Source organism: Coptis chinensis, chromosome 9, assembly GCF_015680905.1.
Source record: "Coptis chinensis isolate HL-2020 chromosome 9, ASM1568090v1, whole genome shotgun sequence".
Lineage (NCBI taxonomy): Eukaryota > Viridiplantae > Streptophyta > Magnoliopsida > Ranunculales > Ranunculaceae > Coptis > Coptis chinensis.
This window is the reverse complement of record NC_141464.1, coordinates 41,267,849-41,280,502: the sequence shown is the minus strand read 5'-3', so window position 1 is coordinate 41,280,502 and position 12,654 is coordinate 41,267,849. Positions and strand designations below refer to the sequence as shown.

General features: G+C 38.1%; 1 protein-coding gene across 1 annotated transcript; it reads left to right on the top strand.

Moving 5' to 3' along the window:
- The first annotated feature begins 10,927 nt into the window (after window positions 1-10,927).
- On the top strand, window positions 10,928-12,578 carry LOC147476044 (Galactose oxidase/kelch repeat superfamily protein). Its single transcript, XM_086582359.1, has one exon. It carries the CDS (start codon window positions 11,040-11,042, stop codon window positions 12,291-12,293), a length of 1,254 nt encoding a protein of 417 aa, XP_086438485.1. The 5' UTR covers window positions 10,928-11,039; the 3' UTR covers window positions 12,294-12,578.
- Window positions 12,579-12,654: the final 76 nt, after the last annotated feature.

The window sequence follows — 12,654 nt, the reverse complement described above, 5'->3', positions numbered from 1 at the left end:
TTCAAGGAGTAGAAAAAAGGCCGTGAAACAAATATCTTCTCGTTCAGAGGATACAAATCCTACTATTACATCGGATGATCCCACGACGTATGAACGTGTTGTTCCAAATGAAGAGACACATGTATCTTACAGTCTTCGAAATGGTGGGACAGTTCCAAAAATTGGTCTCAAAGGGACTTGGACTCTTGTGTTGAAGTGGATCAAATTAATAGACACCGTCGAATTTAGGCAGTTCATTAATGACATTGGGTTCGACATTTTTGCACAAATAGATGATGAGCAGGCCGACCATGCTTTAACATAAGCCATTATGGAGAGATGATGGGATTCTACCCATACGTTTCACTTACCATGTGGGGAGCTAGGAATCACGCCACTTGATTTCGCTATGTTGACTGGTTTGCGTATTGGAGTTGGGAAGCCGCTGGCTTATGATAAGAGGTTTGAGTCATTTGAGTTGGCTGAAGAATATCTCCCATTGTTGAATGAAAATGACATTCAGTATGGTGGCATCAAGTTGGTTCGTTTGGAGCAATATACGTGCTATGCCTATTCCGATGAAAAGGTGGACAGGGATATGTGTTTACGAGCTTTTATGATGTATGCTATTGGTCATATTTTGTGTCCAAAAAGCAATAGCACGGTGCGTTTGGGGTATTTGGCGAGTCTTACTACTATAGACGATATTTGTGGTTATGATTGGGGAGGAGCTGCGTATGCATACCTAATTCGATCTCTGGACAAAGTATGTCGCTATGGCATTGAACCTGGGACTAAAACTATGTCGGCGATATGGCAAGTGCTTGAGGTAATGAAAATTAATTACATGTTATTTATTAAATTAAGTACTTAGTTATTTTAATTTGTGAGTTAATCTAAATTAATTGTGTTCAGTACTGGTATTACTCTTATTGCCAAAATGGCATGCACGTTCGCAAAGTACCTGAGCCTAACCGGTTTCCAGCTATAAATAATTGGGGTCCAAGTTTTCGTTTGCGTGCCTCGGGTGAAGGTCGTCATATTTTAGACCTAGCTCGACAACAGTTAGAGTTTCGCAGTCGCGCTTCTATTATATGGCAGCCATGGAAGGGTTATATAGACCATCATTACGTTCAGAGGGCTAAAGAGTTGACTAACCTACGATGCATTGTGTTTGGAGCTCATGTACATACATGGTATTTGGGAGAGCGTTGTCGGCGCCAAGTGACGGGTGAAACTTCAATTCCTTGTGCTCCACCTTCCCCTGCGGATCTTAGTCTAGCCTCTCCTGCGACACTACAGTGGTGGTCAGAAAATGTTGGTTTTCCTGCTGCTAGTTTGGTCCGACCTGTTAGTGAGGACCAGTACAAAGCTTATTGGGGTCACATGTCAGTAGGCTAGGTATGCTTCTTCCCGCCTTGCGTAGAGCTGTAAACGTGGACTACATTGGTCCATCTGGTCTCCAGGATGATGTGCATATCTCACAACCGGTGGATGCGACCTTGTCTTACACACCTTACCCGCAGAGAGAGCGTGAGGTCGATGCACCCGACACTGCAAGCAACTGGACTATCCCTATCACTTTACAAAATGGGCAGATCATTCATCACCATATTGAACCAGTGGGTCGAGAATCAGTGCCCCAACTTCCTATTTCTAATCATATGTCTCGTGTAAGTAACTTAATTTGTTTGATTGTTTTATTTGTATTTATCACCATACTTGTTAGTGTTGGTTATTGTTATCTTTGAATATATGCAAGCGAAGATGAAGGCAATGTTAGAGGATATTCTACATGCAAATGCTTCAAAGGATCGTGTTATATCTCATATCTCAAATGGGATGTATAGTACTTCAGGTGATGTCATTCGAGCTTTTAACGACACTGTTGGTCATAGTAGTCCAGAGGATCAACATACTCATTCCCAAGTATTTGAGACTCATATGATCCCACCGGGAGGTGTATACTATCCTCAGTTTGAGCCTCCACAAACATCTAGGCGCCACTCCAGCTTCCATGGTGACTCCGGCTTTGATGGCGTTAGAAGTACTTTTCAGGGAAATAGTAGTAGCAATGGAGGGTGGTTTTAGCAAGGTACTTTAATAGCTCCCTTGGTGGCTTGATGGTATAACATCCTCAAATTTTTAACCTTAGATTATTTTAGCTATTTTTATAAAAATATATTTTTGTGATGCTTGTACCATTTATTTTATTTCTTTTATTTAGATGATTAATCAGTGTTAGTGTTTTGACATTTGGGCTTAGACTAACTTCGGCCCATGTTAAGTAATGGGCTTATGTATGGTGGCCCATTAGCTGAATGTAAATTTTCATTTTACAGATGACTTCTCTTCAGTATAGAAAGCTAGATTTCGAAGAGTTTTGTGCTACTTCTATAAGTGTGCATCAGATGGAGGCAATGGAGAGTTGGGAGCAGCATGCACATGGTGCATATGAGCTCTTTGAGAATGAAGGAAACAGGCCAATTTTTATCGAGGAACTTGCATCAGTAAGTTTTGTTTGTTGGAATCGGCTAGTGTCTATTCTATTGCTTGAGTACATCAGTTTATTTATGGTCAGTATATATTGTTCATCTAAGAAATTAAGAGCATTAGTAGATCGCAAACATAATGCATTACATTGTCAAATGGTAGGTCTTATACATAATTTCATACATGATCAACCTATAACTTGCATTAATTTCAGTTTTTATGATTTACTTAATTATTTCCTGTAAGACACAACTAAAGGCATCTCTTGTATGTTTTATACGTGTATGTGTTTGCGTAGCTCGAAGTTGTTAATACCCGCCCATTAGTCTTTACATTAATACTAAAAACTAATTTTAGTGCTTGTTTCGCGTGGTAGGGTTGTTCTTTTATTTAACTAGTGTATCCTGATTCTGAGAACCTTCTGTGATACCCTGTGGGATTTACATTCAATGCCCATCTTTTTTCCCCAGGAACTTGGGCTCCCAGTTCCTCTATTGGAAGTTCACAACGATTGGATAAGACAGTCGGATGGAAAGCTCAGTTTTCTAGGATTCGTTGGACTTCTGCATGGAGCATCTTCACTAGGCAGGTATCATACTAGTAGGTTACAGATGGCGCGTATCATACTAGGTAGTTTTAAAAATATATTTCCTTTCAAGTTGTAATAAGTGGAGGACTTATTTATTTTGTTTGTAAGAAATATTTAATTTCTTCGAATGGTGTATATATTTGATATCATGTTGATTATGGGAAAGTATTGAAAATACAAGGAGATTGTTGGGTGTGACAGGATGTAATAATGTAGTTTATGATACATTGCAGGTATGACATGATTAATATTATGAAAAAGTATTGAAAATACAAAGGAGGCTCTGTCTATTTTTTTTTTTTTTTTTTTTTTACACTTTAAATTAATTCAAAAGATAGTTTATAATATGTAACTTCGAACACATAACATTTGAAATACAAAACTTAAAAGTTACATACAACACAACATACAACATTGAAACAATTTTTTCTGGAACTTGGAAATAATAAGACAACAAACAACTTTATTTATTGGTTTTAATTTGGAAATAATAAGACACCAAACAATTTTATTTATTGGTTTGCACGCCATTCCCACAAGTGATTAATTAAGCGTTGTTCTAATTCTCTATGCTCAGTTCGATTGTGCATATGGGCTAAACGTTGCAGGACTCTTATAAATTCAACATTACTAGTGTTTCATTCAAGAACAATATGTGGGACAGCAGCCTCTTCATAATTATAGTCCCTAGTAGGTGGTAAATCTCCAAACTCTTCTGCATGCACATATGTATGTCTTTCTTCTTCCACAATCATGTTATGCATAATTATGCATCTTGCGACATAATATCATGCAATACATTTTTCTCCCATAGGCGAGCTCGATCCCTAACAATGGCAAATCTTTTTTGAAGAACTCCAAATGCTCGTTCAACATCTTTCCTGTAACACTCTTGCATCTGTGTAAAAAATTGTTCTCTTTCACCTCTAGGTTTTTTAATCGCTTTCACTAGTGTAGACCATTTAAGATATATACCATCCGTCAGATAGTAACCAATGGCATAGTTTCTACCCATGAGAGTGTAGTTTGCAGGAGGGGTAAGACCAAACATGAGATTATTGAAAAGAGTAGAGCGCCACAAAACATTAACGTCATTATTAGTACCTGGTAGGCCGAAGTAAGCGTGCCATATCCACATGTCGTAAGAAGCAACTGCCTCGAGTACGATGGTTGCAGCTCCATGTCGTCCAGTGTACTGTCCTGCCCACTCTGTTGGACATGCTTCCCAAGTTCAGTGCATACAATCGAGACTACCAAGCATTCCTGGAAACCCTCTTAGCTCAGCAACGTTAAGCAACCGTGCAATGTCCTCCTGGTTTGGTTCTCTCAAATATTCGGGACCAAATGCCTCCACTATATGTTGGCAGAACAATTTCACATATGAGAGTATGGTTGATTTAGCACGCGGAAATCTTGATCGAGAAAATCAATTTTGGGGTTCCGTAAGCTCTTGTTTTTGCAACGCACAACATTTTTCCCGAGACGATAATCCGACTTTACCCGGTTGCGTCATATTTCTTCTTCCAAACGTCACTATGTTGCTTAAAGGCGACTCTAATCCTCAAGAATAGTGACTACTCATTCGGTTGCGACTGTTGAAAATGCCTTCATCATATGTGGGATTCGGACCAAAGTAATCAGCCTTTAGACGAGCATTGCCCATGGCTCTATTACGGTTACGATACTTGCGTCCTGCAATAGACCCTAGATGGGGCCTTTCAGGTTGAATGGCATTATTATAGATAGCAGCCGCTGCAGCAAGATTTGCTTGGATGCCATTAGCTGCGGTATTCAAAAAATCTTGATCTTGTTGATAGAATTGAAGAAAATGATTTCTTCGATTAATAGCATCATTGTCTTCATTATCAGAAGAGTTGGAAGAATGATGATGAGAAGGACCAGCTCCAGAGGCCATTTTTCTTAAGGTTATACAAGAAAGAGAAAATAATGAACGAAGTAAGAAGGTACATTGGAATGGTATATGCTTATTGTTGTTTATATAGACAAATGAAATCTAAAATTGAGGTCCAATTTTTTTCGAGGATAAGATTTTTGGAGTACCACATTTATTTGGAGCGAAGTGCCACATTTATTTTTCGAGAGAGCGAGTGCCACATTTATTTCCTGAGCGAAAAGTGCCATTTATTTCGACTTGGAGCGAAGTGCCACATTTATGATTTTTAGTTATAAATACATTATCCATTCTCATCATACAATTCACACATTTCTCATTCTATTTTGAACCAACAAAAACAAAATCTCATTCTCTCAATTTTATTCTCATTTAGTACTAAGGTTGTTTTATAGCAATGGCCTTCTAGGAAATCGTCATTTAACCCAATGAAAGACACAATTTTGATTGAAGCATGATTCTGAGTTCTCTATTGATCTAATTTTGGGATCAACCAAGGTCTATAACATGCTATGGGATAATATTGAGAATCACTACTCTGAGACGAGAGAATGAAGTTACATTATATTAATCGAACCAAGAAAAGCTTGGAAGGTCGTTTGGGAATTATCAACAAAGCTATAACTTTGTTTTAGTGGTTGTGTCCATCAAAATTTGAATCATTTAACATTTATGGAGCAAACGATGCACATATTGTAAGTATTGATTGTAAATTCACTAGTATTGTTAAATTTAATTTGTATTTCATTTAGTATTACGGTTTGTATAATTTTTTCTTAACAGATGGCACAAGCAAAACAGATGTATGTCGAAAGGTCAACGGGTCACAAGAATTTCACCATGGATCACGCATGGGAACTATTGAAAGACAACTAGAAATGGGCTCCACATGAAGTCCCACCGACACCTGGCATCTCCATTAACAATATGAATTTCATATCACCCGAGTCAGTAAACATTGGTGTCGAGACTGGGGCAACACCTGATTCTGGTATGCCAAGAAATTCTTCGTCGACAAGAGTACGTGGGCGAGACAAAGCAAAACAAGTAAAAAGAGCTAAATCACAAAATGCACCCAGTCTGAAGAATATTGAAGAATACTCTCGACGAGCGATGGAGGCTATTGAAGACTTGCGTGACCGCAGGAAAAAAGCCTATGAAGTTTACGAATCCAGTGAAAAAAATTCTTCAGGTGGTCAAAATAAAGAAAATGAGCCAACCCTCGCGAGATTGGAGTGGGAGTATAAAATCATGACCACAAATACTTCAGATATGACACCAGAGGGGAAAATGTATTATAAGGGGATGAAACGTCAAATTAACATGGACATGCAAGCACGTATGTCTGGTGTATCAAGGAACCTAGACTTCACCGAATGCGACGAAGATTCCGATTGAAATTGAATATCTTTTGGAAGTGTTGTGTTTATTTCATGCCATTTTAATTTGTGTGTGTTGTAATAATGGAATGTTTTTATTTTGTTACGCAATTTGTTTTATTTTATGATTGTCAATTAATTTGGAAAATTTTGTTTTAATTACGCAAAGACACGCCAAAATTAAATTAAATTGAGTAATAGGATACATCCGTAATAAAATAGAAATAGTGGGGGTAACCTAGTAATTCACTGTTCTCATAATTACGTGGGGACACTTTGCAAACCACTCCAGTTCAAATGGCGCGGTTTGAAATTGCATTTTGCATTCCACGCCACTTCAAGTGGCGCGGTTTAGGTTTTTACAAACCACTCCAATTCAAGTGGCACGGTTTGCACTCTCTATCCCTCAATATTACTCTCTATATATAGAGAGTAATTTCGAGATGAGGGGCAAAACCACCGCCACACCCTCCACTTTTGAAGGGATGGGGGGCCATTGCACCCAGCCTTAGAGATTCCTGATGATGATGACTAGATACTAGACGTGGGATTGTGGATATAAAAAGAGGGTACGTGTATTCCCTAATTTAACACCTAACACAGTCACAGACAAATCATTGACAGTAAATGTTCTGAATTTCGAACAAATTTTAAATTTAAGAGCATCCTATACTCATTCAATGGTCCAGTCTTTTTTGTTGGAGTTATCTATCACATGATTAGAGAAAACGAAGTTCAGTTTGCGTCAAGATGGTTGAGTGCACGCTCAGTTTGGTCCTGTCCAAAACACACTTGTGCCCATGCCGTGAACAACTTACAATATATTGAGGGCGCGCGCGCTCGACAGTGGCCTTGCCCAAGACGCGCCTGTGCCCATATCTATTTTCATAGTTTCTGGTTGTTACAGTAACGGCGAGAATGCGGATTACTATATAAGCAGAAACAAGATTTTGAAAAATCTAAGCAATACGAACCAAAGCAACACAAGAGAGAGAGAACTCAATTTTGAAAGTAATCAAGATTAAGAGATAACATTAACAGAAAGACAAGTCTGTAAAGAGATATGAGTGATATAGTAAGCTGAGATACTGAAATGAGTGATTGTAATCTTCATTTCCACTTTATAAAATGATTAGCTCTTATGGAAGTAGACACCATTGGCCGAACCACGGTATATCTTTGTGTTGTGGTATGTTTGTTATTCTCTTTACATTATTATCTGTTGTTAATAGTTGTTTAGAGAGTTGGGCATGTTAGATATGTTGTAGTTGATATTTTAGATTGTTGTTGGTCTTAGTACAAGTTATATATATAGTGGGGATTGATTGGTATTGGTATTAACCCTAGCAAGTGGTATCAGAGTCAATGTTAGATTAACCTAGGGTGTTATCCAAACCTAGTCCAGAAGGTGTTATCCAAACCTTAGAGGAGATTTGAGTTGAAAATAACTTGTAGAGATGGATCATTATGTGAACACTCGCATGACAAATCTGAATAGAGATAACTACACTATGTGGAAAGTCAGGATGAAATACTTGCTCTATTGCGAAGACCTGGCCCAACCCATTAAGAATGGGAGAGTAAAACCGGATACAATATCCGATGCCGATTAGAAGACGCTTGATGAAAAAGTGATTGGGTGCATTAGACAATGGATTGACAACAATGTAATCCACCTTGTATCCCAAGAGACCACAACTTTCAGCCTGTGGAAGACTTTAGATGACCTCTACGAGAAGATAATAAATGACGCACATAATAGCTCCTGTCACTCAGAGATCCTTGTTACAGAAAAGCAATAGAGAGGCAAAATCATAAAACCATCTCATTCTAGAGGTGAGGATAAAAGAAAATATAGGAGCGCAAGCAGACCTCCTAAGAAAGATTTGTCGTGTAATCATTGTGGTATCCATGGGCACTTTAAGTATGAATGCATAGAATTGAAAAGGGATGAGAATACTAATACCGTACATAAAGACAAGTTAGAGTTAAAAGAAAACACTGCCAGTAGAGACGCTACATATATCGCTTCACATGGTGAAGTAGGAATTGTGTCAGATGGTGACGAGTTATGCTTGAGCACTTCAGGCCAGGGTACATTGTGGGTTGTAGGTACAGGTGCTTCCCACCACGTTACACCCCAGAAGAGTTTATTCACTACCTACAAATCGGGTGATTTTGGTGAGGTGAAGATGGGCAACAATGAAGTCTTGAAGATTGTAGGCATTGATGATGTTTATGTAGAAACCAATGTCGGCTACACCTTGACACTCAATGATGTAAGACATATATGTCCCTAGCATTTGGCTAAGCCTAATTTTCGCTGGAAAATTAGATGATGATGGCTTTGTAAACTCGTTTGGTAATAAAGTATGGAAACTGAGCAGAGGTTCCATTATAGCAGCTAAAGAGAATAAAACTTGCTCTTTTTACAAGACACATGCTAGTTTGTATTTAGTAAGGTGAGAGACTGAAATGAGTGATTGTAATTTTTCTTCTCACTTTATAAAATGATTAGCTATTGTGGAAGTAGGCATCATTGTCCGAACCACGGTATATCTTTGTGTTGTGGTACACTTGTGAGTCTCTTTATATTATTATTTGTTGTTAATAATTGTTTAGAGAGTTGTGCATGTTAGTTAGGTTGTAGTTGATATTTTAGATTGTTGTCTGGTGATTGTTGTTGGTCCTAGTACAAATTACCTATGTAGTGGGGATCGATTGGTATTAGCATTAACCCCAACAATTTTAAGAAGGCTCAAGACTATGAGTTATGTGTTTTTCACTATTTCTACGCATCGGGAGATAAAAATGTGTTGGGGTAAATGGCAGTTTGACGCCCATAAACTTGTCATATATTAATCTTATAGCTGTTACAATTTGTTGTAGGCAGTTTAGACGGTGTACTTGTAACCATAGTTTGAGATTTCGAAATTATCGAAATTATCGAAATTCCGACAAATCCAAAAATTGAAATTTACAATATTTCGACCCATGTTATATTTGGAATTCTATTTTTTTTTTAAATTATCAATATTTCAATTCTAACTGTTTTTTCCGATTTTTTTAAAAACCGAAATATTAGACAGAATTTCGATATTCCGTTCAGAATAATGAACACCGCTAGTAACACACAAACAACTCCCGGTTGGGACACTAAAATTCAGCACCTGAAACTCGAAGTGGCAACTCAGTTTTTATGCATATCAAGTGATGACGTGCAATGAGATGCACCCAACATAAGCTTGAAAATTTATGGTGAAATCTCAATGGTCCATTTGAAAATGATCAATACCCCAAAATGAAAATGTAAAATTATCGTAGCATCTAGATTGTACATATTATTATGCTAATCTAACGTCAACTGCATCATCTGATTTCTCTCATTTTCTTTCCCACCAAATAGTTTTAATGGATGAACTTTGAGAAAGAAAACCCATATCGTAAAGCTTTTTCTTGGTAATTTTTTTGAGACTTGAAGAACAAATGAGTCATAAGAGCATCTCTAGGTGGTGGTAGTTTCACCTCCAAATTTGAAGGCGAATTTTAAATAAATTAATTCTAAGTGGTCGTAAATATGGGATGCAAATTTGAATATAGAGTCTACCACGTGCACCATTGGTAATGTCGTGTGCCAGTACTACTATCGTTCAGGTTGAAAAAAGTGGGGGAAAAAAAAAATATCATGCGACATTAGGAGTGACACACAACAGTATCATTGGCGCAGTATACTGGTCACAGTAAAAAAAAAAATTAAAGTGACATTTGCAATGTCGCTCCGCATCCACATTCAAAATTCCAAACTTAAAAAAATGCGACTAGACAAGTGATGCAACAGAATTTGCTTATAGTTAGAGTTGGATTTCCGCGACATTCCGAGTTTTGAAAACAAATTAAGAGAATTTGAAAAATGATCTTACCCCCTAGAGATACTCTAATAGATCTATACTACTTATTAAGGGAAAGACTCCAAACACAACTCCAAACACAACTTTTTACCCATATATCCCCATAGTTTTAATAATTCTCATAAAATGCAATGGGTAAATGGGACATTCAACACAATCAAATCAATCACACGCACAAAAAACACAAAAGATAACTGTACGCCGTGGCCATTAACTGCCTTTGCACAGACGCTTGACACCTGTTTTATCATGGGCCCCGATATTTTGTATTGTTCTTAATTTTGGGACACATGTGGACCACGCTCATCGAGCGTGGTTAATGAAGGGGGGGACCTTAATGAAGTTTTGTGCTGAGCTTGAGATTTTGGTAATGACAGATTCGCTTACAGATTACAGTAATTACACTTACAGATTTACTCATTCTGAGTTCTGGACTAAAAAAGACAATTAGAAGCTGGTGTTCTGCTCGAAGGCAAGACTTCTGTATGATTGTATTAATGGCATTCGATATCCCGAAACTCATGTACTGAAAAAACAAATAAACTTGGTTTTTACTTGTCAAAATTTCTTGTTTATGGGTGCCTGGGTGGCAAATTGGACCAAACGTGTAATTTTGTTGTTTTGAATTTTAAACACTTTCACGAGAGCCCATGTGGTCTTGTCACATGACTAGCTTTACTTGTAGAGTAGGCACTTAGACACAATAGTCAAGATGCCCTCGAACCAGTAAACCATCTACCGTCCTTTCTAATCAACAAATCAGCTCTCTCCTCACAGTCATGACCACCGAAAGTTGCAACTCTCGTAGCTTTTCACGCTTAATGAAATCCTGTTTTCCCGATACCACTCAATCCGAACACCACCTTATTCACATCTCCAAAAAACTCCCCACTCAAAACCACCTTAATATACAAACCAGTTTCTTTTCCCTCCCTGATGACCTCCTTCTAGAATGTCTATCTCGTGTTCCTCATTCTTCTCTATCTTCCATCTCTCTAGTTTGTCGTAAATGGTCTCATTTAATCGACACCCAGGTGTTCTACAATCTACGTCGTAGTCATGGCCTTGTTTGTACAAAAATACTTGCTATCTCCCTCTCTGGTTTAAATTTCTACGTGGCAAGTTATCGTATTGGACATGATTCTGTATGGAGTGTCACTTCAATTCGTAACTTGGAGACAATACTGCCAGAAATACTCGATGGATCAGTGTCGCATTCGCGATTAGTCGCGGTAGAAAGGTACATTTTCATTTTAAGTAGGAATATTACGCTTCGATACGATACATGGACGGGTGGTTTTATATTGAGATCACCAATGTTGTTTCCAAGGAAGAAATTTGCTGCTGCTTATATTGCAGGGAAAATATACGTATCTGGTGGAGCAGCTAGTACAGGGACAGTAGAAGAATACGATTTAGATACGGACACGTGGCGAGTAGTGGGTGAAAGTTCGAGAAGAAGATACGGTTGTATTGGTGTAAGTGTAGATGGAATTTTTTATATAATTGGAGGGTTGAAAATTAATAACCGTAATGAAATGTTGTCGCGTGAGGGGAATGGAGAAGCACGTGGGTATGCATGCACGATGGATTTATACGATGTGGATACACGTGTATGGTTACGGAGTAGAAAAGTACCAGGTGGTGGGTGTGTAGTGGCAGGGTGTGGTGTTGGTGGACAAGTTTTTGTGTTAACGAGTCATGCAGTGGAACTCTCATTTTGGAAATTTGATGGAAGGAGGAAAAGTGGTGGGTTTGGAGAATGGTGTAGAATGAAAAGCCCACCATTACCAGCCCAAGTTAGATTGGATAATAGAGTGAGATTTTGTTGTGTTGGTGTTGGAGAAGAGAAGGTTGTTTTGGTTCAAGTTTTGGGGTGTATTGATGATTTGTTGAGAAGAAGTGGGAGAAATTGTAGAGGGATGAAAGAAGGTTTGGTTTTGGTTTATGATTGTGAGATTGGGGAGTGGAGTAGGGAGCTGGATTTGCCTCAAGTTATTAGACGTGCTGATTGTGTTTCTGTTGACTGCTAACCATCATTATTTGCCTAAATTAACAAGCTATTAGAAAGATGGAATTATCTGTATGTTTGCTGGATCAGTGGGCTTGATTTGTGGGATTAATGGCCTTGTCTTGGCCAGCAAATGATGTTTTTTAATTTGCAACTGTCGTGTAATCATGTCTGCAACTAACTGCACAAGTGCACTGCTTGCTTGAGTTTTAGATTCTTCGTTTTTGAAGTGGCAGAAGCGCAATAGGCCAATAAGATAAAAGCCAAAATTCTTCCAGAATATATTATGTAGTCAATTGATACTTGATATCTACCAATACTTTTGAAAATATAGCAATGGAATCCAAATTATGCTTATGGATTGCATAGGAATTACGCTGTTT